General features: G+C 40.2%; 1 protein-coding gene across 12 annotated transcripts in view; it reads left to right on the top strand.

The window, feature by feature from the left end:
- Positions 1–26,724, top strand: part of Duox (dual oxidase) — a 238,480-nt gene that overhangs the window by 190,922 nt on the left and 20,834 nt on the right. For all 12 annotated transcript variants that reach the window (XR_010949522.1, XM_067765637.1, XM_067765638.1 and 9 more), the window contains 3 exons: positions 4,315–4,519; positions 4,595–4,998; positions 5,058–5,335. Coding sequence is in view for 11 of the 12 variants with exons in the window: in XM_067765637.1 (XP_067621738.1) it covers positions 4,315–4,519; positions 4,595–4,998; positions 5,058–5,335 (887 nt within the window). In the remaining variant the exon portion in view is untranslated. The remainder of the gene's footprint in view (positions 1–4,314; positions 4,520–4,594; positions 4,999–5,057; positions 5,336–26,724) is intronic.

Here is a 26,724-nt window from a genome sequence, read left to right as displayed (position 1 = left end):
AAGAAAAGGTAAGACATTTTATATGTTATACATAACATAGTGTCAAATGCATCTTTATTGAAGATACAGTGGGCTGGACTGTTAACAATTGAAGTTAAACATTAATTATGTGTTGAAAATAGATATAAATAAATCTATTTATGTAACAAATGCATTTAATAGAAATTTTGTAAAGATAAAAGTAATTCAAAGGAAAGCAATGAATATAAGACAAAATTAGTTAATTAACAAGTAAGGAAGGTTAAGTTCGGGTGTAACCGAACATTACATACTCAGTTGATAGCTATGGTGACATCATAAGGGAAAATAACCATGTAGGAAAATGAACCGAGGGAAACCCTGGAATGTGTTTGTATGACATGTGTATCAAATGAAAGGCATTAAAGAGTATTTTATGAGGGAGTGGGCCATAGTTCTATAGGTGAACGCCATTTAGGGATATAGCCATAAAGGTGGACCAGGGGTGACTCTAGAATGCGTTTGTACGATATGGGTATCAAAAGAAAGGTGTTAATGAGTATTTTGAAAGGGAGTAATCCTTAGTTCCATAGGTGGACGCCGTTTCGAGATATCGCCACAAAGGTGGACCAAGGGTGACCCTAGAATTTGTTTGTACAATATGGGTATCAAAAGAAAGGTGTTAATGAGTATTTTGAAAGGGAGTAATCCTTAGTTCCATAGGTGGACGCCGTTTCAAGATATCGCCATAACGGTGGACCAGGGGTGACCCTAGAATTTGTTTGTACTATATGGGTATCAAAAGAAAGGTGTTAATGAGTATTTTAAAAGGGAGTAATCCTTAGTTCCATAGGTGGACGCCGTTTCGAGATATCGCCACAAAGGTGGACCAGGGGTGACCCTAGAATTTGTTTGTACAATATGGGTATCAAAAGAAAGGTGTTAATGAGTATTTTGAAAGGGAGTAATCCTTAGTTCTATAGGTGAACGCCTTTTCGAGGTATCGCAATAAAGGTGGACCAGGGGTGACTCTAGACTTTGTTTGTACGATATGGGTATCAAATGAAAGGTGTTAATGAGTATTTTAAAAGGGCGTGGGGCTTAGTTCTATAGGCGGACGCCTTTTCGAGATATCTCCATAGAGGTGGACCAGGGGTAACTCTAGAATGAGTTTGTACGATATGGGTATCAAATTAAAGGTTTTAAAGAGAGTTTTAAAAGGGAGTGGTGGTAGTTGTATATGTGAAGGCGTTTTCCAGATATCGACCAAAATGTGGACCAGGGTGACCCAGAACATCATCTGTTGGATACCGCTAATTTATTTATATATGTAATACCTGCCAAGATTTTAAGGGTTTTTTATTTCGCCCTGCAGAACTTTTTCATTTTCTTCTACTTAATATGGTAGGTGTCACAACCATTTTATAAAGTTTTTTCTAAAGTTATATTTCGCGTCAATAAACAAATCCAAATACCATGGTTCGTCCCTTTTTTCGTATTTGGTATAGAATTATGGCATTTTTTCGTTTTTCGTAATTTTCGATATCGAAAGGTGGGAGTGGTCATAGTCGGATTTCGTTCATTTTTCATACCAAGATAAAGTGAGTTCAAGTAAGCACGTCAACTAAGTTCATTAAAGATATGTCGATTTTTGCTCAAGTTATCGTGTTAACGGCCATGCGGAAGGACAGACGGACGACTGTGTATTAAAACTGGGCGTGGCATCAACCGATTTCGCCCATTTTCACAGAAAACAGTTAGCGTCATAAAATCTATGCCCCTACCAAATTTCAAAAGGATTGGTTAATTTTTGTTCGACTTATGGCGTTAAAAGTATCCTATCCACGCCCATTTTGAAATTTTCTTTTATTTTTGTATTTTGTTGCACCATATCATTACTGGAGTTGAATGTTGACATAATTTACTTATATACTGTAAAGATATTACATTTTTTGTTAAAATTTTACTTTAAATACATTTTTTTTTTAAGTGGGCGTGGTCCTTCTCCGATTTTGCTAATTTTTATTAAGCGTACATATAGTAATAGGGGTAACGTTCCTGCCAAATTTCATCATGATATCTTCAACGACTGCCAAATTACATCTTGCAAAAGTTTTAAATTACCTTCTTTTAAAAGTGGGCGGTGCCACGCCCATTGTCCAAAATTTTATAATTTTCTATTCTGCGTCATAAGTTCAACTCATCTACCAAGTTTCGTCGATTTATCTGTCTTTTGTAATGAATTATCGCACTTTTTCGGTTTTCGAAATTTTCGATATCGAAAAAGTGGGCGTGGTTATAGTCCGATATCGTTCATTTTGAATAGCGATCCGAAATTTTCGATATCGAAAAAGTGGGCGTGGTTATAGTCCGATATCGTTCATTTTGAATAGCGATCTGAGATAAGTGCTCAGGAACCTGCATACCAAATTTCATCAAGATACCTCAAAATTTACTCAAGTTATCGTGTTAACGGACGGACGGACGGACGGACATGGCTCAATCAAATTTTTTTTCGATCCTGATTATTTTGATATATGCAAGTCTATATCTATCTCGATTCCTTTATATATGTACAACCAACCGTTATCCAATCAAACTTAATATACTCTGTGAGATCTGCTCAACTGAGTATAAAAACTGTTTATGAATTGGTCCGCAGCAAAATTTCGATTTCGTTATGCGAAAGGCTCAAAAGAAAGGTTTTAACGTTTTTATGAATTGTTGTAAATTTCGTAAGGCACGAATTTCGGCAGGTAGTGCATTAAAAAGTTTTCTAGATACTATCGTATAAACTTGCTAGAGTGTGTGGTTCGCGAGGAAGGTACAACTACTGCAGGATGTGAGTTTTTCCTTAGACTACAGCTTTCCGATCTCATACTATGTAGGTATCCACACCTTATGAAAAAAAAATTTAAAACTTTAAAATAATAATGATCTCTTACCGGAAGAATCGCTAGACTTATAAAAATCTCTCTTGGGGTATTCAACCGATTAACAATAGATAATTTTCTAATAACACATTTTTGCAAAACAAGTATACATAGGTTGAATTTTGCTCTGGGTAGCACCTCCCCAGCAGCGCATTCCATAGATTAATTTAGAATTAAATAAAGCATAATAGACCGTTTTAAGAGTAGAGTTAGAACAGCAACTTCTTAGATGATAAAAACAGCGTAAAGAAGATTGGAGATATTGTTTTAGGTGGAATATGTGACAGCCCCAATTCAAATTCTGATCGACGCTTACTCCTAAGTATTGGAAGTTCTCAATAGTGTCCATCATCAAACAATTGCTGCTAAAAGCAGCAAGCCGATCAAACGTACCGGACAAGAACTTCTCGCACAAGTGCTCGTGAAGTGCAAAGCGTTCACAAATCGCAGAATGAAAAACAATATTTACATCTCGAGATTTTCTTGCATTCAAACTAAAAAACATAAGCTTGGTTTTATTGCTGACCACGAGCTTGTGTTTAGCAAACCAGTATCTTAAAAGATGTACATCGTGGTTCATGTTGGCTACCTGTTCAAAAGTAACGAGGAGCCATAGGCTATAGCAAGATCATCTGCAAATGCAGTGACCTTTCCCAAGAAAGGCATATCGAATATTGAATTAACATATATTAGAAATAAAATTGGACCAAGTACAGAACCCTGTGGAACGCCAATTTTTATTGGATTAATATCGTATGCTAACGATATTTGTATTAATGAACTTAAAAAAACGCGATGTATGTTCTGTCTTCCCTGGCTTAGATAAAGATGCGAAAGAAATGAGTGTTGCGGTGAAGAATTGCACGATAAAGTAGTCCGTCATGGTAGACGGATAGTTGGAAACTCTACTTCGCCTTTCTGGGAACCAGCACCATCAGCATAAACAGTGCCAGCTTAGAAATCAAAAAGTGGTACTTTGGATTAAGTAGACAACAAAAATCATGCTCCGTAAATCGTGATCTGTCTTCAATCATAGATGGTGCCGAGAGAAGATGAGATGGTCCTTGGAGTGTTTGTGTCGAAGGCTAGTGTCGAAGGTAGTCGACTGACTAGCTGTAGGAGCTTTACGCATATACAAGAATAGTGCAATGAATAAAAGCCCGAAGGCTACGTTGGCTAGGTCATGTTATGCAAATAAACGAAAGTGCTCCGGCCAAGTATTCCTATCGACCCACCCTATTTGGAAGCACAGGCAGGAGAAGACCTTGGCACAATTTGGGAGAGAAAAACTAACTCTCTTATCTTACTGACTTATCAAATAACCATTGCATAAGAAAAAACTATCCGTACATTCAATATTTTCACTGTCGAACTTTTCTTTATTCTATGCTTGATCCCATCGATAATTGCCTAAACTTCACAGATAAACCAAGTAACTGCATGGATTGATGGCAGTTTCATTTACAGCACCTCGGAGGCGTGGCTCAATGCTATGCGCACATTTCATAATGGCACACTTCTCACGGAAAAAGGTGGAAAAATGCCCATAAAGAATACGATGCGAGTGCCACTCTTTAACAATCCAGCCCCAAATGTTATGAAGATGCTCAGTCCAGAGCGGCTATTTTGTAAGACTAAGAAAATAGCGTGAATAACATATGAATACTGTATTTTTATATATGTATCTTTTCTTTTCCTTAAAGTACTTGGCGACCCGCGTACAAATCAAAATCCTGCAATGCTGTCCTTTGCCATATTATTTCTACGCTGGCACAATACACTCGCGCAGCGTATCAAACGAGCTCATTCGGATTGGAGCGATGAGGATATCTTTCAACGGGCACGTCATATGGTAATCGCAAGTTTTCAAAACATAATTATGTACGAGTACTTGCCAGCCTTTCTCGGTTCTGAAGTAAGTCCATATGAGGGATATAAGCAAGAGATGCATCCGGGTATTGGACATGTTTTTCAAGCAGCCGCTTTTCGTTTTGGTCATACAATGATACCACCTGGTATATATCGTCGTGATGCTAAATGTAACTATAAGACGACGCCTATGGGCTATCCAGCGATTCGATTGTGCTCTACTTGGTGGGATTCAAGCGTAAGTTTGTTAATGAGGGTTTTTTGTTGTTGATTGATGCTATTTTTAATTTCTCTCAGGGTTTTTTCACAGATACCACAGTGGAAGAGGTGCTTATGGGCATGTCCTCACAAATTGCAGAACGTGAGGATCCTGTACTATGTACAGATGTTCGTGATAAGCTTTTTGGACCAATGGAGTTTACGCGACGCGACTTAGGTGCCTTGAATATAATGCGTGGTCGTGACAATGGTCTGCCTGATTACAATACGGCGCGCGAGTCTTACGGACTACCACGTCGCAATGATTGGAGAGAGATTAATCCAGAGTTATTTGAGAAAAATCCCGATTTATTAAAGTAAGTTTTACTCATGAAAAAATATGTTTTATTGGTTATTTTATTACCATACCACATGACTCAACTAAAGAAAAGTATCGGGAAACAATAGCCAATAGGGAGGTAGTAGTCTTTCCCCTGGGGTTAGGAGGCTTGGAATATACCCGCGGCAGGCATGCCTGTCGTAACAGCCGACTAAAATAGCAAATCGATTCAAAGGTTGTGTAGCACAACCATTTAAAGGGGTTGCCAGTCAATTTATAGCTTCTCCAACCCAATTGTCAACTTCACCTACCCGTGGCGAATCCTATTTCTCTAACAGCCGAGGCTTTGGCGACCCCAACTTCCTCACGGATCTAGGGGGTGAGAGCGCGGTATAGCCTAGAAGATTTCATGTGGTCATACTAAATCGTTCCGGAGACGGTCGGGCTAGTACCTTAATGGTGGTTGTTACTGGAATATACCAGACCTGCATCCGGCAAAGGCCCATCAACATCGATAACACTCCCCAAAACCTTCGGGCAGTGTCCTTATCGCTACAACAACAACAACAGGTAGTGGTCTTATTCTCCTGCTTGTTGATTTTTCATACGAAGGTATCTCCTCAGATCTATGTTTTAAAAAGCTCTCGAAAGCAAGTTACTAACAGATGCAAAGAAAATCAAGCTCTTCTGTTGATGGTGAATGCGGAACTTCACACGGAAAATCATCCATCACTCTTTAGTATGCAGGATTTCAACCGCTTCTACTTCTTATGAGTCTCGGTGTAACAATGTTGGGAGATTAAACTCTTGATAAACCCTAAGTTCCAGTGGAATAAGAACGTTCCGGACTCCAGCAACATCAGGAACAGAGCCACCCCGCTTCCCAAGGCAGTCGGTTTTATGTACCGGAGCGACTCGGGATTTTTCCCGACCAAGGACTGTCATTTCAGTGTAACCCATTTAATTTGTTGCGTCCCTCCCACAAATTGTCATCCTCCCAGCAGCTCCTTGCAGCGGGACTGCTCCATATTCTCTTGCTCCGGGAAGGTATCGAACCCAATCCAGGTCCGTCTCCTGACCCTGGTTCTGAGAAACGGTTTTGCTGCATCTGCCGGAAAAGAATCTTTTTAGGACGGTCATACTCTTGTCAGTGTGTCTCATGTAAGGGATGGTTGCATCGGACAGGTTGTTTTGGGCTAGATTCCAAAAGCAGACGTCCACGTAACTTCTATAAATATTTTTTGGCTCCTTGCTGTTCACGCCCTAGGGCGTCCCGTAGCCTACGCCTTAGCGCCCCCCCCACTACCTTCCAGCAGCCCCGCTGCTCAGCAAGCGGTAACTAGTACCCGCTGCTGCTCGCGCCCCACGGCGCCACCAACTCATACGGCTGCTCCCACTCATACCTAGAATATCCGTAGTAGAGTCGGGAGCAATGCCGGGTATCAGCCCCTGCTCCTACCCTCTTTTCCGGCAGCAATTGTGTAGGTCAGGGAAACAGACTCTTAGTACCTACCACCTTTTGCACCGTTTACCAGCTCAGAATATATATCTTTGGACATCCGCCCAATGCAGCTTCTACCATTTACGGTGGCACTTTCCTAGATGTTCTGGTCTATGCGACGTCAACCCCCCGACGCGTTTCATTGCGCCATGTTGCCAGGCCGCATACCCAAATACACCGGGTACCCCAATGCTTACCCAAGGACTTCCAGTCCCAGGGCCACAACAGCTTACTCCCAGAGTGACGACGTCTCCCCCATTCACTTCAGAATTCTGCAGTTAAACTGTAATGGATTAACTGGGAAGATCACGGGGATAGTCGATTTACGCATTGCCGCGATTCAAGATACCAAACTCACAGCAGGATCTCCTCTGCAGACCTGTTCTGAGTATAATGTCCACAGAAAAGATCGCGAGAGCGGAAATGGAGGCCGCCTCGCGTTTATCATACATTACTCTGTGCAATATCATACATTTGATCCTGACATCGGCCGCAGGGACAGAGTCTAAGAACGTCAAGGCTTATCTGTCCGGTCAGGCGATGCAAACCTAGAAATCATCAACATCTACATCCCTCCTGCCACCTGTTGCCCCCGTGGATACCGCCCTAATATCAGCGCTTTAAGCGGCAGTTACACACGACGGACGTAGAAAAATCGTGTCAGCTGACACGACCTATCTTATGAGTGTGCAATGTAAACGAAAACTCAACGACGTTCAGCGCACGTACGTTCGTAGCCCGGAACGTAGAAATCAAAACAATTTTGATTTTTTCCGTAAGAACGTGTCAGCTGATCGCTCTCTCACAAGACAGAGTTGCCTATTAAATATTTTGTGTGCTATGTTTGGACCAATTGCAGTTATTATACAAGAAGGCCTAACGATTGTTTAAAATTTTGTTGAAATATCCTAAAATTATTATATAAAACAAGTAAGGAAGGTTAATTTCGGGTGTAACCGAACATTACATACTCAGTTGAGAGCTATGGTGGCAACATAAGGGAAAATAACCATGTAGAAAAATGAACCGAGTGTAACCCTGGAATGTGCTTGTATGACATGTGTATCAAATGAAAGGTATTAAAGAGTATTTTAAGAGGGAGTGGGCCATAGTTCTATAGGTGGACGCCATTTAGGGATATCGCCATAAAGGCGGATAAGGGTTGACTCTAGAATTTGTTTGTACGATATGGGTATCAAACGAAAGGTGTTAATGAGTATTTCAAAAGGGCGTGGGGTTTAGTTCTACAGGTGGTCGCCTTTTCGAGATATCGCCATAAAGGTGAACCAGGGGTGACTCTAGAATTTTTTTGTACGATACTGGTATCAAACGAAAGGTGTTAATGAGTATTTCAAAAGGGCGTGGGGTTTAGTTCTACAGGTGGACGCCTTTTCGAGATATCGCCATAAAGGTGGACCAGGGGTGACTCTAGAATGCGTTTGTACGATATGGGTATCAAACGAAAGGTGTTAATGAGTATTTCAAAAGGGCGTGGAGCTTAGTTCTACAGGTGGACGCCTTTTCGAGATATCGCCATAAAGGTGGACCAGGGGTGACTCTAGAATGCGTTTGTACGATATGGGTATCAAATGAAAGGTGTTAATGATTATTTAAAAGGGAGTGATCCTTGTTTCCATAGGTGGACTCCGTTTCGAGATATCGCCATAAAGGTGGACCAGGGGTGACTCTAGAATGCGTTTGTACAATATGGGTATCAAATGAAAGGTGTTAATGAGTATTTTAAAAGAGAGTGATCCTTGTTTCCATAGGTGGACTCCGTTTCGAGATATCGCCATAAAGGTGGACCAGGGGTGACTCTAGAATGCGTTTGTACGATATGGGTATCAAATGAAAGGTGTTAATGAGTATTTTAAAAGAGAGTGATCCTTGTTTCCATAGGTGGACTCCGTTTCGAGATATCGCCATAAAGGTGGACCAGGGGTGACTCTAGAATGCGTTTGTACGATATGGGTATCAAACGAAAGGTGTTAATGAGTATTTCAAAAGGGCGTGGAGCTTAGTTCTACAGGTGGACGCCTTTTCGAGATATCGCCATAAAGGTGGACCAGGGGTGACTCTAGAATGCGTTTGTACGATATGGGTATCAAATGAAAGGTGTTAATGAGTATTTTAAAAGAGAGTGATCCTTGTTTCCATAGGTGGACTCCGTTTCGAGATATCGCCATAAAGGTGGACCAGGGGTGACTCTAGAATGCGTTTGTACAATATGGGTATCAAACGAAAGGTGTTAATGAGTATTTCAAAAGGGCGTGGAGCTTAGTTCTACAGGTGGACGCCTTTTCGAGATATCGTCATAAAGGTGGACCAGGGGTGACTCTAGAATGCGTTTGTACGATATGGGTATCAAATGAAAGGTGTTAATGATTATTTAAAAGGGAGTGAGCCTTAGTTCTAGAGGAGAACGCCTTTTCGAGATATCGCCATAAAGGTGGACCAGGGGTGACTCTAGAATGCGTTTGTACATTATGGGTATCAAACGAAAGGTATTAATGAGTATTTTAAAAGGGAGTGGGCCTTAGCTCTATAGGTGGACGCCTTCTCGAGATATAGCTATAAAGGCGGACCAGGGGTGACTCTAGAATATGTTTGTACGATATGGGTATCAAATGAAAGGTGTTAATGACTATTTTAAAAGGGCGTGTGCTTAGTTCTATAGGTGGACGCCTTTTCGAGATATCGCCATAAAGGTGGACCAGGGGTGACTCTAGAATGTGTTTGTACGATATGGATATCAAATTAAAGGTATTAATGAGGCTTTTAACAGGGAGTGGTGGTAGTTGTATATGTGAAGGCGTTTTCCAGATATCAACCAAAATGTGGAACAGGGTGACCCAGAACATCATCTGTTGGATACCGCTAATTTATTTATATATGAAATACCTGCCAAGATTTCAAGGGTTTTTTATTTCGCCCTGCGGAACTTTATCATTTCATTCTACTTAATATGGTAGGTGTCACACCCATTTTACAAGTCGCCCTTTTTCACAAAAATAGGTTATCGTCCCAGAATCTAAGCCCCTACCAAATTTCACAAGGATTGGTAAATTTGTGTTCGAATTATGGCACTAAAAGTATCCTAGACAAATTAAATGAAAAAGGGCGGAGCCACGCCCATTTTGAAATTTTCTTTTATTTTTGCATTTTGTTGCACCATATCATTACTGGAGTTGAATGTTGACATAATTTACGTATATACTGTAAAGATGTTGTAACGATTTTACTTGTAAATCCTCTTATTTGCAATCCTCTGCTAAGTTCGAATCACTAAAATGAATAAATAACTCCAATATGTAATAATGCAAAATGGCCTTTATTAAAGTACTTCACAATAACACTCAAACTGTGCAACGAATAGCTTGCTTAATAACCAAACTGATTGATAGCTCAAATGAAACTCTACTATTCAAAATAATACTGCTCTTGCTCGCTAGATAGCGTCTTAGTCGAAACTGCTTGACAACTCAAATCACACTGAACTCCAGCGCCTCTACAATTGCCGCCTTTTATACTCTTTGATTTCAACCTTCGCATCTTCTAGGCGCTTCCAGAATCTACTAGTCCAGCAGCTCTCAAATTTCTCAGCTGTAACTACAATTGCACAATTTTATAGTTTTTCTCAGATATCTGCATGTGTTTGTCCATTGACTCTCCGCTGCTCGTATACGTACATGGTACATATGTGTAGACGCAATTATTGTTTCGTTTATGTAGATACATAATGATTGATCTATGGATGTGAATTCACCTCACTGCTTAGCATCGGCTTAGAGATGGCAGCACTCCTTAGTTTTGCTAATATTCGTAACACTGCCCTCCACCTAAGTCTGATCGTCCCGATCAGACAAATCTCCCGATCTAAACGTCGCTTGCATCTCCAAATGTACCACTATTCTACTCCATGGTTCCTCAATGCTTTGTATGCGGTAGATGGTATCACTGATCTTCTTCACAACCTTGTACGGGCCTTCCCAACTGCACCGAAATTTGGCTGGAACACCTTTCCGCCGGTGAGGGTTGTTTAACAGTACCAAATCTCCCGCCAAGAAACCTTCCGAATTAAAGTTCTTGTCATGCCAGTGTTTCATTTTACTACTAATTACCCTGGGCCGTTCCTTCACACTCTGTTGTTTGGCCAATGAACTACTTCGTAGAGCTTGCGCTGGACGGATTTGCTTTGCATAATCAGTATCATTCCGACGCTTCACAACAGTAGTGTGCCTTGGCTTGAAACCACCCTTGCATTCTTTCTGCGAAATCATTTCCTTCGTTTTAGTACGTCCGTTAGGGCTTTTCAATGCCAGTATTTCTCTCACAGGTACCTTCGGTTTTGATTTGTTTGTCCCATTTGTTCCATCAACCTTTACCTTTGAATTTCGTGGCCTTTGTCGAGTTTACTGCTGAACCCCTTTTCCAAACTAAAGTTAAGTGGTATGTCCTGGTTCTTATAGCGCATAATTTTTCTCCGCATATCGATCCTGATATCATGGTCAACCAAGAAGTCTACTCCAAATATGACTTCATCAGCGATCTCCGCCACAACGAATTTGTGTAAAACCATGACCTTCCCAATTAGGACTTCACATATCACTTCTCCCTGGACTTGGTTATACTCGCCTGTGACCGTACGCAACCTTGCTCCAGGTAATGACTTTACTCTCCTGTAGACCAAATCAGATCGAATCAAGGAATGAGATGCGCCCGTATCTACAGTCAGTACATGTTCTTTGCCATCCACATTCCCTCTGACGGTAAGACTGCTCGATTTTCTACCAATTTGCAACACAGATATCACAGGGCATTCAATAGCTGGATCTAGCTCTTGATCTCTACCTCTTACTCGCTCTTGCTCATCTCCTCCAGCTTTGCGTTTACGGCCACCCACATTGTTGGAACTACTAGGATCAAGATCGCAATGACGGGCAATGTGACCGGACTTCCCGCATTTGAAACATTTGATAACTTTTTCACTCCGCTTTTGCGATCCTTTTGCATATGTCGCTCGCTTCGTTTCTACGTCCCGTATGCCATTTATAAAACTCTGAATTTTTACCCTCTCGGTGTACTCCACGGGTGCTTCCGCATTTTCCAAATGTGCCAACCTTTCAACATCCGAGGCAAACTCCTGCAAAGTCTCATTCGCTCTTTGGTGACGGTTTTGCAACTCAATTTGGAATATTTGTTTGCTATGCTCGCTTTCATAACGTCTCTCGACAGCGGCCATCAATGCTTCATAGCTGTTCCGTTCGTACTCTGGAATAGTCTGTAAGATTTCGGCACCTGGTCCTTTCAATGCTACGAAGATTGCAGCAACTTTATCTTCAGCATTCCAGTTGTTCACTGCTGCGGTATTCTCAAATTGTAGCTTAAAGACCTGGAAAGGAACAGAACCGTCAAGGGATGGTGTTTTTACCTTTGGATTACTCGTTGAAATTGCTTGACGATTTAGTTGCAACTGCTCGATACGTCCTCTCAAAGCATCCACCTCGGCCTCGATCTTTTCTTCAAACTGTAAAATTTTTGTATCTTGCGCCTCCAACTTCGAGAAAATACGTCCTTCTTGCTCTTCCAGTTGAGCAGAGATCTGCGATGATATCTGTGCTGAAATTTGCGCCGACATTTCGGATATCCGTGCCTCTTGTGCTTCAATCTTCGCTGTTATATGGTTCTCCTGCGATTCCAGCTGAGATGACATTTGTGACGACATTTCGGATATACGCGTTTCTTTTGCTTCTATCTTCGATGTTATTTCTGACGACATTTCTGCAATATGTGTCTTCTGTTCTTCCAGTTGAGATGACATGTTGGTGGATATTTGTGATGACATTTCGGACATTTGTGCCGATATTGCAGCCAATATCATGTTCAGGTCTGTGTTCGCCGTTGTCTGCGGTGTTTCATTTTTCTCTTCAATTTTTGCTGTTGTCTCATCCTCATCAGGATAAAAGACATACTCGTCCACATCAATTCCTTCTGTTTCCATTGCCTCTCGTAGCCGTGCCTGAAGTTCGAGTTTAACGGCGCTTGTATTCAATCCACGGCTCTCCAACTCCTGCTTCAGTTGCTTGATCTTCAATTCACTGAACTTTGCCATGTCCTGGTTGTCCTCTGGAATGTATGTAGGAATAGTAATAAGAATAGGATTAACAGAAGAGAGTAAAATACTCAAAGGCGGCAACCTTCTTAAAAGGTGCCGAAAATGAAGACAAGCGGTAACCTTGTTACTGGTCGAAGAAATATCGAAGCGTCGGTTGGCAGGTTCAAACAATACCGGCGATTAAGTTAAGTTAGTTTTTCTTATTTATTTTATTTTATTTATTTATTTTATTTGAAACTTATTTGTACAAGTAAGACACTGTCTTTTAGGTAGTACATCACATCAAAAAATTGAAGTTACATACATATAAATAAACTTAATAAAGAATGAGCACAAAATTTTGATTAAAAATAATAAAAAGCTTATACGTATTTAATTAATAATAGTGTGATAGAAACAATTCCAGACCAATATTTGAAGAATGAAGGTTTGGGATATGTAAATTAGGGTAAGTTAAGAGTTTAGGAAATATAATACTGCTTGTTTGAAACATTCTGCCTTACGAATTGCTTTTGTCTTGGAAGGAAGTGAGTTCCATAGACGGATTGTACTGACAAAGAACATTCTAGAGGATGTGGAGTATTTAAAAGCCGGTATCAACAGATTCAATGTTCGAGTGGACTGACTCAAGGTTAGCTTATTAAATAGGTAAGGGGGATATTGAGAATGCAGAAGTTTGTGCAAGAAACATAGATTTCTCATTTTTAAGAAATTGCAGACGTCACTCTCGAGTATTTGCACGGCACACGAAGATATGTGATCGTACTTTCTTTTAGAAAAAACAAATCGGGCGGCATTATTTATGGCCAGCTGAAGTTTGTTAAGCGATACCGAATCAAGGTTACCATATATAAGTTCACTGTAAGAAACTTGAGGTACTATAAGAGTTTTTACCAGCTTCAGTTTAGTGTCTCGCGGTAGTAAGTAGGCAGTTCTGTAAAGATGGCGAAGGGTGTTATAGATTTTACCCACCACAAAGCTGATATGGTTAGCACTAGTAAGACTAGAATTAATTCTGAAGCCTAGATTGGTAACCACATCCTGGAAACCTATTTTATCATCATTTAGCAAAATTTTAGGAAGGCTGCTTAAATTGGATGCTGCGTTCGATATTGCAATCGCCTTAGATTTTGACGCATTAAGATGTAGCTTATTTGCGCGAGCCCAGTTACTTATGCGCTTTAAATCATTATTCAGCCTAACAAATAAGTCTTCGGAGAGCCCGATCGGGCGCGACATGTAGAGTTGGGTATCGTCAGCGTAAAGATGTATAGATGCGTGGCGGCAACAGGCGACTATGTCGTTGATAAAAAGTGTAAACAATACTGGTCCCAGGATGGATCCTTGTGGAACGCCCAACGTTATGGACTTTAAATCAGAGAGTTTATCACCGCATTGAACTCGCTGGAATCGGCCAGTGAGATAATTTTGCATTAACTTAATTGCAAAAGGGCTGAAATTATAGTAATTTTCGAGCTTGCGAAGTAGTATTTTAAAATCAACCATATCAAAAGCTCTTGAGAAGTCTAGAAGTACTAATACCGTAAGATCGTTGTTGTCGTAAGCTGGACGTATATCTTCCAGAATCTTCAACATGGATGTAGCACAACTATGCCCTTTTCTGAAACCTGATTGGACTTCAGACAGCAAGTGGTTGTCATGAATATTGTCAATTATCTGCTTTGATAGTAGCTTTTCGTATACTTTGGATAAAGCAGGCAGTAGGCTAATTGGTCTAAAGTCTTTGCAGGAATCAGGAGAATTTGGTTTAGGAATGGGAATAACATTCGCCGTTTTCCATTCACTTGGAAATCCACTGGTTATTATAGAAAAATTAAATATATGTGTCAGAGAAGAGATAGCAAAGGGAAGTATAAGTTTGATAAAACGCAAGCTAATGCCGTCGATTCCCACGACATTAGACTTAATAGCCATAACAGCTCCTAGCACATCATTCTCAGTTACCACAGTGAAATCAAAAGTACCTGAGGTAGGCCGACTTTTAACCCCGGCTACAGCTATTTTACTATGATCGTTATCATCTTCATACATAATAGCATTATTTTCACTATCATTTTATTGGCCGCGTAAAAAGAACGAGTTCATAACATTGGGGTCAATGCTGCACTCAAGACGGTCTTTTTTGGATACTCCTAAGGAACGAAGATTTTTCCAAATCATTCTAGGAGGTAAATTAGTATCAAACTTAGCATTCAGATAAGCTACCTTAGCATCGCGGATGCAAACATTAACCCGATTTCGCAAAACGCGGTAAGCTTCCCAATGGGTTGCATTTTGAGATCGCTTCCACTCCCTGTACGCTCTCCCACGCTTTTTTATTAAATTTAAAATTTCCGCTGTAAACCACGGCTTCTTATGGCTTTGAACTTTTATGGTTTTTAGGGGAACATGTGCATTAAAGAGGTAATTAACAATGTTATAAAAATATTGCAATTTTTCATCTAACGCAGAAAAATACACACATCCTCTCCAATCCAGACGAGAGGCCTCTTCATTTCGAACTTCTAAGTTAACACCGTTGTAGTTCCTATATGTTAATTCAAAGCCAGATTCTTTAGTATTAAATTCCAAGTCATACGCTAATATCTGCATTTCATGGTCAGAAATGCCTTCCATGGGAAGTTGGTCAAAATGATTTACGAAATTGACATTATTAACACATACCAGGTCTAGCAGACTAGGTTTACTGTTGGGAGCAAAACGGGTCGCGAATTGATTTATAATGTGTAAATCACACGATTCAAAGCTATCTATGATGGACTTACTACGGGAGTTACTACTAAGAATATCTATACTGAAATCCCCGCAAATAATAACGTGCTCATAACTTAGAGAAAACTCAGTCAACTTCTGAAATAAGTAAGTAAGCTCATTGGACCTGTTAGGGTTGTAAACACAGGCAACGAAACACTTTGTCCGAGTGTCGCTTATCTCAATAAAAATGCTTTCCACTTCACTTCCAAGTTCTGACTGATACACTATTCTAGGATTTAAAACACCTTTGCAATATATAGCAACTCCTCCACCGCGAACATTGCCTTTTCTGTCGTTTCTCAATAGTACATAATTACCCATTTTATAGGAGTGATCATCAACGCTGGACCTGAACCAGGTCTCAGTAATACAAATTAAATCAATAACGTTATCATCAAATATATATGAAAGATAATCTAACTTCGCAGCCGTGAGACTACGAGAATTTAAATGGCAGATATTTAAGGTTTTGCGTATTTTGAATATTTGGCCCAAAATACACCTCACATGCCCACCGTCAGCACAATCATTGGTCAAATCACCCATTAACATAACAAACGGGCAAAATGTGCTCAACAAAGCAGTATGAAAAATTAAAGCGAAAAAGTAAGGTGAGATTGATAAACAAAGAAAAAGAAACAATATAAATTGACAATAGACTAAAAACTAGGGAATGAAACATTGCATTAGCATGCTGTATTAAATATAAATATTGCATCACACATATGTACATATTTTCATAATTTCTCTTCTACTGCAATTCAGTCAGCGCTCTCATGTCATTAATTTTAACTGCTTCGCCTTGTTGGTGAGTACGCACATACACAGCTCCACGCATTGTGAAAACAGAAGTAAGCCGCTTCTGTTTTTTTAGTTGAAGCGCATGTTGTAAAATCTCACGGTTGCTCCTCGTTAGACATTCATGCACAAAAATTTTGCCGCTTTTGTTGTTCCCAATATCCCAATAATGTAACCACCGAATCGACCGTACGCTAATATGGCTGCGTAATAATAAGTTTGCAATAAATTACAATGTACAGTTTTTTTAAAAAGAAAATGAATTCAATTAAACAGTTAAAATAACTAAGAAATCGGTTGTGTTTTAATTAAAACCCACAATTGGGGGCTCGTCCGGGATTTCGCGACAAAAACTAAGTGCGAAAAATGAAATTTTACAGAAAGGTTTTAAAGATGGCGGTGAAATGCAAATAAAATGCCACAAAGTAAAATACTGCATAGTAAGAAATGTGGTGAAAAAGTGGAAAATTACCCAAAAAACAAAAGAATTTTGAAAAAGAGAAAATTGGCAATTTATGGTGAACTAAAAGTGCACGTAAGCATTCACTAAGGGATCACCCGGCAAGCTTTCACAAGAAACGCCGAAAAGAGGTGCTCCAACGGGCAGAACACCAACGTGGGCAGAGAAGTTTAAGTCGCCGGTTATTTCGAAAAGCCGAGGCAATAATTCGCGACAGTATCCGACACGACACGACGAAATATTCGTTACATGGCAAAAGAAACGAAGAGCAAGAGTGATGAAACCATAAATTAAAAATATAAAAATGAGAAAGATATATAAGCAAGAGGTCAAAGAGCCAAGTAAAAACAGAGAGGTGGGAAAAAGATGGCACTAGAAATAAAACAACAGAAGTGAAATCAAGAGAAATACAGAAATTAAAATTGGGTATAAGGTCCAATGAAATAAAGTGAGAGGAAAGTGTGAACAGTATACATAAAAAGATGGCAGTAGAAGTAAAACAGCAGAAGTGAAGAAATTAGAAATTAAAGTAAAGGCCACGAAGTGAAATCAACAGAAATACAGAAATCAAAATTTGGTATAATTGCGAATAAGAAGTGAAAGGAAAGTATACTATATCTACAAAGAAAAGAAAAACAACAACAACGAAAGAGATCATCTTTGAATAAAAAGACAAAACAAATACGGCAAAGTTAAACGAAGCCACCAGATAAAAACGAAAATAGATGCGAAGCAAGAGCAACACCAACAACAACAACATATGACGAGCAGCAGCAGCGTAGCAGAAGGATTACGTATACACATCCATATATAGTTAGTTTGTTTGCTTGTTTGCTAGCGTATGTAGTTCTAAACAAAGTATTTAATTGATAGTGTATAAGTTGTTTGAAACATACGTATGTACAGCAGTTGCATGTGAGCTGGTATGCATTGACCAAGAGGAATTGATCACGTAGACAAAATACAAAATCCGAAGTCACTTGCAGTGAAATAGAAAGTGTTCGTCAGTTTATGATTGCCGTCTATAAACGACAATTTTCATATATGTAAAAGCAAAGAGAGAAAGTGACAAACATTGTTCATGTTAAGCAGTTGCATGAGTGTTTTAAATTTTCAACACGGTTAGAGAAGATGAGAAGTATAGGTGGAAGCATAAGCGTTTCAGTTTGAAACAAATATAAGTTTAGAGCAGTATAAAGCTAGTGTGTTATCAGTTGGTGATATTGCAATTGATAGAAGTAGTAAAGAGAAAAGATGGACGCGGATACAATCAAATCGATGACAGTAGAGATGCTAAAGGAGATGTTAAGGGAGCTAGGGTTAGCCGTCTCAGGCAGGAAAAAAGAATTGCAATTACGTTTGTTGCAACATGTAATTCTGGGGGATAATGAAGAAGAAGAAGCTGCTGAAAGCGGGAATGAATCGACAAATTCGGTATACGCTGATGCAGCTGCAACTAACTCGCATGCGCAAAGGGTGTTATTTACGTTGTGCGACGTGAAAGATAGCGTTTCGTTCTTTTTTGGTGACGGCACTTATGATGTTGAACACTGGGTTGAGGAGTTTGACGATACAGCAGACACGGTCAGTTGGAATGATTTACAAAGATTTGTATATGGGAAACAATTGCTCAAGGGAGCGGCAAAATTGTTTGTTAGGGGATTAGTGGGAGTAAGAGATTGGTGCAGCTTAAAACAAGCGCTTATCAACGAGTTTGGCAAAAAACTATGTGCGTCCGAGGTACACCGTGCGCTAACAAAACCGGCGGAAACAGCCAAAAGAAACATTTCAAGAATATTTGTATGCACTAGTAGAGTTAGGGAAACAAATTTCATTAGACGAAAGGAGTATAGTCGAATACTTCGTGGAGGGTATACCAGATGTTAGGGCAAACAAGAGCATGTTGTACCAGGCTCGTACATTAAGCGAATTAAAAGAGCATATTCGCGTATACGAAAAGGTAAAAGGCATACAGACATCTGGTAATAAAAATAGTTCGGGTACAGCTTCCGTGGAGGCGAAAGGCTCCTCAAATAAAAAATGTTTCAAGTGCGACAAGGAAGGGCATATAGCAAGGGATCGTCCAGGGTCGGGGTCAAAAGGTATAACATGCTTCAAGTGTAAGCAGAAAGGACATTATGCACACGAATGTCAAGATAAAAAAGGCAAAGAAATAAAAAGCGAGCGAGTAAATACAATTGGGTCAGCTAAGTCTGGAAACAATGGTGGAATGATTTTTGTGGATGCGTTTATTGAAGGGTTCAAATTTAACGCGCTGGTAGACACAGGATGTAATGCGTGCATCATGAGGTACGATACATTGTTCACGTTGGGGGATATAGAGCTAACTAGGGATAAACAAAAATTACACGGTATCGGCAATGGCGAGCTTACGACATTAGGCAGCTTTACAGCCGATATGATAGTAGATGGATTGTCGATGAGGGTAACGTTTCAGGTGGTTAAGGAGCGTGACATACCATATACAGCAATCATTGGAAATGATGTGCTGCAAGATGTGGAGCTAATCTTTAGAAAAGGTAGCGTGGAGTTTAGAAAACCTAAAAGAGAAGTGGAAATGAATACTGAGCACGCAGTAGCTGAGAGAGCTTCTGCCGGTGCGTATGGTGGTACTGGAGTGGTTGTGCCAGTCCACGACGAGTCTTTCGACAAAAATAGTCAGCGCGTAGTATCTGAGATGGATATTGCTGGTGCGTATGGTGGTACTGGAGTGGTTGTGCCAGTCCACGATGAGTCTGTCGACAAGAATAGTCAGCGCGTAGTATCTGAGATTGCTGGTGCGTATGGTGGTATTGGAGTGGTTGTGCCAATCCACGATGAGTATAGTGAAAGTCAGCACGCACTATCTGAAATGGATATGGCTGGTGCATCTGGTGGTACTGAAGCGGTTGTGTCAGTCCACGAGAACAGAGACAGTCTGGAAATAGTATCTGCGATAGGTACTACTGGTACGTGTGGTCATACGGGAATGGTCGAGCAGGACATGACAAAATTTAAAACGGAGTTTCAAATACTATGTGCGGTTGAAACCGAGGCCTGCGGAGAAGAGGATAAGGTGGATCTATCGCACTTGAGTGATAACTTAGCTAAATCGGTCGGGGGCTTGATAAAGAGCTATAATCCTGAAAAACCCAGTAGCACACCTGTACAGATGAAGTTGACTTTAACGGACGATAAACCGGTGTTTCAATGACCACGTCGGGTGTCTTATGCGGATCAAAAATATATTGATGAACAGGTCGAAAATATGTTGAAGGATGGCATCATTCAACACAGCGTATCGGAGTACGCATCGCCAGTGGTACTGACAACGAAAAAAAAATGGGACAAAGCGGTTTTGTTGTGATTTCCGCAAGGTGAATGAAAAGATAACGAGAGACAATTTTCCGATGACGTTGGTAGACGAGGCTTTGGATAGGTTAGAGGGGGCGAACATTTTCACCACGCTGGATTTAAAAAATGGCTTTTACCATGTTCCAGTAGAACCCAACTCGAGGAAGTACACGTCGTTCGTGACCCAAAACGGACAGTATGAGTTTTGTTATGTCCCATTCGGGATAACTAACTCTCCGGCGGTATTTTGCCGTTACATACGCGCAATATTCCAGCAGATGTTGGCAGAAGGAACGGTTATAATCTACATGGACGATATCGTCATTCCCGCTAAGGATATGGCAGAAGGTAGGGACAAATTGGAAAGGGTGCTAAAACATGCTAGCAAAAATGGATTACATATCAGGTGGGAAAAGTGTCAGGTGCTAAAGAAACAAATAAGCTTCCTGGGATTTTTAGTAGAAAATGGAAGGATTCTTCCTTCAGAGGAGAAAACTAAGGCGGTTAGGAATTTTCCAGTACCCGTGGGGAAGAAGGAGTTACAGCGATTCTTAGGGCTAACTTCTTTTTTCAGGCGGTTCATTCAAGATTATGCGGTGGTCGCTAAACCACTCACAGATCTACTGCGGAAGGATGAGAAGTTCAAGCTGGAGAGCGAACACTTGTTGGCAATCCAGGGACTTAAGCGCGCGTTGGTAAGTGCGCCGGCATTGAAATTGTTTAACCCTTCGGCGGAAACAGAACTGCACGCGGATGCGTCTAAGTTTGGGTATGGGGCGGTGCTGCTTCAAAGAGACTCAGAGGATCGCTTTTTGCATCCGGTGGAGTACATGAGCCGCAAAACAACACCAGCAGAAGAAAGGTACAGTGCGTTTGAGCTCGAAGTCTTAGCAGTTATTAACGCATTGAAGAAGTGGCGCATATACTTAAAAGACATGCAATTTAAAATCGTAAGCGATTGTAATGCTTTTGCTATGACGGTTAAGAAACAAGACGTACCAGATAGGATCATGAGGTGGGCGATGTACTTACAGGAGTACAACTGTACGGTGGAACATAGGTCGGGAACGCGCATGAGGCACGTTGACGCTCTTAGTCGGGTTTATTGCCTCTTAGTCGAAGACTCGTTAAAGTTTAGAAGAAGGGAAGCGCAAATGCAGGATGACTGGGTAAGGGCAGTTAGAAAAGCGTTTGAAGCGGGATCGTACGAGGACTTTTTTATAAGCAATGACCTTTTGTACAACGACTCAATCAAAGAACTATTAGTGGTGCCTTCTAGCATGGAAGATGAAATTATAAAATTAGCACACACTCAAGGTCATTTTGGTGCTAAAAGAACACAGGAGATGGTTGAGAGGAGTTATTACATACCAAATTTGAGCAAAAAGGTACACAATGTAGTAAAGTCGTGTATAGAGTGCATTATAGTTGAGGCTAAGAGAGGCAAAAGGGAGGGTTTGTTGACGCCAATCGACAAAGCTTCTGAACCGTTAGGGACTTACCACATAGACCATGTTGGTCCACTAACTGAAACTCGTAAAAAATACAACTATATCTTAGTCATTATAGATGGCTTTTCAAAATTCGTATGGTTGTACCCAACGAAATCAACTGGGATAGAAGAAGTCGTAGACAGGCTGGAAAAGCAATCAGCAATTTTTGGGAACCCAAAACGGATTATTACGGATAGAGGGGCGGCGTTTACGGCAAATGCGTTTAGGGACTACTGCGCGAAAGGAGATGTTCAACACTTGTTGATCGCTACTGGTATACCTCGGGGAAATGGCCAGGTAGAGCGCGTTCACAGGACGGTTGTTCCAATGTTAGCTAAGAAATGTCAAAGTAACCCAACCTAGTGGTACATTCAAGTCGCAAAAGTGCAACAAATTTTAAATAATACCGCACCTCGTAGCACGAAGGTGACACCCTTTAAAATCCTAACGGGATTGGATATGCGAACTTCGGATTACCCAGATTTACAGAAAATTTTAGATGAAATAGAAGTGGAAGAGTTGAACATTGAGCGTGACACAGTCAGGCAGAGCTATTAAAAGAACACAATTCGGGGTAGCAATGAGGCTAAGGCCGAAGTATCTGGGGCCATATAAAATAGTCGCCAAACTTAGCCATGGCAGATACGAGGTCGAAAAGATAGGAGATCAAGAGGGACCGCGTAGAACCACGACCGTAGCGGAAAATATGAAAAGATGGGCATAAGGCGGGATTCGAGGTCGAATCATAGATCAGGATGGCCGATTGTAGGAATAGTAATAAGAATAGGATTAACAGAAGAGAGTAAAATACTCAAAGGCGGCAACCTTCTTAAAAGGTGCCGAAAATGAAGACAAGCGGTAACCTTGTTACTGGTCGAAGAAATATCGAAGCGTCGGTTGGCAGGTTCAAACAATACCGGCGATTAAGTTAAGTTAGTTTTAATGTAACCACCGAATCGACCGTACGCTAATATGGCCGCGTAATAATAAGTTTGCAATAAATTACAATGTACAGTTTTTTTTAAAAAGAAAATGAATTCAATTAAACAGTTAAAATAACTAAGAAATCGGTTGTGTTTTAATTAAAACCCACATGTATTCAACAATTCCTCTTCTGACACCAATTGTAACAATTTTACTTGCAAATTCTCTTATTTGCAATCCTCTGCTAAGTTCGAATCACTAAACTGTTGAATAAATAACTCCAATATGTAATAATGCAAAATGGCCTTTATTAAAGTACTTCACAATAACACTCAAACTGTGCAACGAATAGCTTGCTTAATAACCAAACTGATTGATAGCTCAAATGAAACTCTACTATTCAAAATAATACTGCTCTTGCTCGCTAGATAGCGTCTTAGTCGAAACTGCTTGACAAATCAAACTGAACTCCAGCGCCTCTACAATTGCCGCCTTTTATACTCTTCGATTTCAACCTTCGCATCTTCTAGGCGCTTCCAGAATCTACTAGTCCAGCAACTCTCAAACTTCTCAGCTGTAACTACAATTGCACAATTTTATAGTTTTTCTCATTGCATACTTATAGGAGTATCTCAGATATATGCATGTGTTTGTGTACTGACTCTCCGCTGCTCGTATACGTACATGGTACATATGTGTAGTTGCAATTATTGTTTCGTTTATGTATATACATAATGATTGATCTATGGATGTGAATTCACGTCACTGCTTAGCATCGGCTTAGAGATGGCAGCACTCCTTAGTTTTGCTAATATTCGTAACAATATTAAATTTTTTGTTAAAATTTGACTTTAAAAAAATTTTTTTTTTAAAGTGGGCGTGGTCGTTCTCCGATTTTGCTAATTTTTATTAAGCATACATATAGTAATAGGAGTAACGTTCCTGCCAAATTTCATCATGATATCTTCAACGACTGCCAAATTACAGCTTGCAAAACTTTTAAATTACCTTCTTTTAAAAGTGGACGGTGCCACGCCCATTCTCCAAAATTTTACTAATTTTCTATTCTGCGTCATAAGGTCAACCCACGTACCAAGTTTCATCGCATTATCTGTCTTTGGCAATGAATTATCGCATTTTTTCGGTTTTTCGAAATTTTCGATATCGAAAAAGTGGGCGTGGTTATAGTCCGATATCGTTCATTTTAAATAGCGATCTGAGATGAGTGCCCAGGAACCTACATACCAAATTTCATCAAGATACCTCAAAATTTACTTAATTTATCGTGTTAACGGACGGACGGAGGGACATGGCTCATTAAATTTTGTTTCGATACCGATAATTTATATATGGAAGTCTATATCTATCTCGATTCCTTTATACCTGTACAAGCAACCGTTATTCAATCAAAGTTAATATACTCAGTGAGCTCTGCGTTATTTTTTCTGTTTTGTTTGTTGATAATTTAATTTATTGTTCTGTAAATTGAATAGAATTTTGTACGCATATTTGGTGAAATTTTCTGTTAAAACATTTTATTCTTGTATCTTTTTGTATATTATTTTATATTATTGTATTGCTTTTACAGCTGATGATTGTTGCTTTGATTACATTCCGAAGAAGCATGACTGGTGAGCCAATTTTCAAAGTTGATATGTGCGCAGGCATTCCTTTTGGTTCTAAGGAGTATAGAAATTCATTTGGATAATTCACAATTTTATCTTCATCTGTAACTGTGTCGATCGATTTATATTTCGTCACTTCACCAGGAAATTGATTTTGAAAGCGATCATTGATTTTGTTAACTTGATCATTTTTGGGAGCTAACACGCAAACACGTTTTCATAGGGAACACACACACAGAATTTGATTTTTATAGAAGATGTAGATAGACTGAAGCTAAACAATTTTTTTAACAGCGGCAGATTACTAAACGTCCAAAAGGCATAACAGCTAAACTCAACAATGCAGTCAAACTTTAGGTGTTAAAATAACTTAGGTTTGTAAGGCAGCCATAGTTTTTCCCTATTCCACATTTTATTGGAGGTTTTAGGACTTAACGTCACATAGCTCCTTACCAATTTTAATTATCCTACCATTACGACATCCAGATATATGCAGTATAATATATTCCATTTGTATGGGCAGTGCCACGCCCCCTTTTTCCCAATTCCATATTTTCTTGGTGGTGTTAAGGATTGACCTCAAATAACTCCTTACTGAATTTCAATGTACTGGCATGTATACCTTCAAAGTTATGCAGTACCAAAGATTCGATTTGAATGGGAGGTTCCACGCCCCCTTTTTCCAAATTCCGCATTTTCTTGGTAGTGTTAGGGATTGACCTCATATAACTCCTTACTGAATTTCAATGTTCTGGCATGTATACCTTCAAAGTTATGCATTACTAAAGAACCCATTTGTATGGGAGGTGCCACGCCCCTTTTCTCCAAATTCCGCCTTTTCTTGGTGGTGTTAGGGATTGACCTCATATAACTCCTTACTCAATTTCAATGTTCTAGCATGTATACCTTCAAAGTTATGCATTACTAAAGAATCCATTTGTATGGGAGGTGCCACGCCCCTTTTCTCCAAATTCCGCATTTTCTTGGTGGTGTTAGGGATTGACCTCATATAACTCCTCATTTAATTTCAATGTTGTGGCATGTATACCTTCAAAGGTATGTAGTACCAAAGATTCCATTTGTATGGGAGGTGCCACGCCCCTTTTATATATCGAAATTATTTTTAGCCTAAAACCTTCTCGTTGATCGAAGGAACCCATAACCAAAATTTAGTGATGATTGATGTGTGGGAAATACGTTTCCATAGCGAACACACACACACACAGAATTTGATTTTTATATATATATGGCTAAACCGATTTGGGATTTCAAAATCAACTAACCATCATCTCTCCTTCCTGTATCTTTCCTAAAAATTTCATGGCAATCTGTCCAGCCGTTCTCGAGTTATGGATTGACAATCAAAATGTACACTTCTTTTTATATATATAGATTGGAGGTTACAAATAAATGAACTAGAAATTCTTATTCAGTATTTGTTTCTGCCATTTGCACCATGAAAAATTGTAATTCCAGCAGTTGATGTTTGCATAAGCATGCATGCAAACTGGTCAATGGCAACAGTGCTTTCCTGTAAACAATACACACATAAATATGTTATGTACATGTACACAGACGCACACATTGATTCCTACGGGCTTGAGGGTTCGGCCAAACGTGTTTCGAACGACAAACGTCCGTACGTACGGCACATGTAGGTGGGTAACTGCCGCTTTACTCACTGGAAACAATCGCATTATCTTAGGCGATTTCAATGCCCATCACGATCTATGGCATTCAAACTTGCGGGCGGACATTAGGGGTGAGATGTTGGCGGATAGAAGAAACGACGTTCTGCAAAATAAACGGAGACGCCCCACTCGAATGGTAGGAAGCTGTCACAGTTCGCCGGATGTATCAATCGTGAGCGCAGAACTCGTAAACTGCGTCAACTGGCAGCCGATGGTAACATTGGCATCCGACCACCTGCCTATACATATTTCGCTCGAGCGAACCGCCGACTTCATCGTCACAGAAAAACGCACTCTCATAAACTTTAAAAAAGGAAAGTGGGACGAATACAAATCCTTTACAGACAACCGCTTTGCTGCCCTCCCTATCCCGACTGATGCCCGCCAAGGGGAGCGTGCCTTCCGCAAGGTCATTGAATCCGCCTCGGCTCGCTTCATTCCCGCCGGTAGAATTCCCAAAAATCGGCCTCACTTTCCGGCGGAGGCCGGACGAAATGGGAGCAGCACCTGAGCGGTTGTAACCTCTCTGCCGGTGTAGGAAAACTTTGGTCCACCGTTAAGTCCCTATCGAATCCGTCTAGGCACAATGAAAAACTTTCCATCGTCTTTGGCGATAAAGTGCTTTCGGCTGCGAAAAAATGCGCGAGTGCTTTCTGCCGACAATATATAATTCATTCTACGGTCGACAAA

This window comes from Eurosta solidaginis, chromosome 2 (assembly GCF_040869045.1).
Source record: "Eurosta solidaginis isolate ZX-2024a chromosome 2, ASM4086904v1, whole genome shotgun sequence".
In the NCBI taxonomy this organism is placed as follows: Eukaryota; Metazoa; Arthropoda; class Insecta; order Diptera; family Tephritidae; genus Eurosta; species Eurosta solidaginis.
This window is presented reverse-complemented; position numbering and strand designations above follow the sequence as displayed.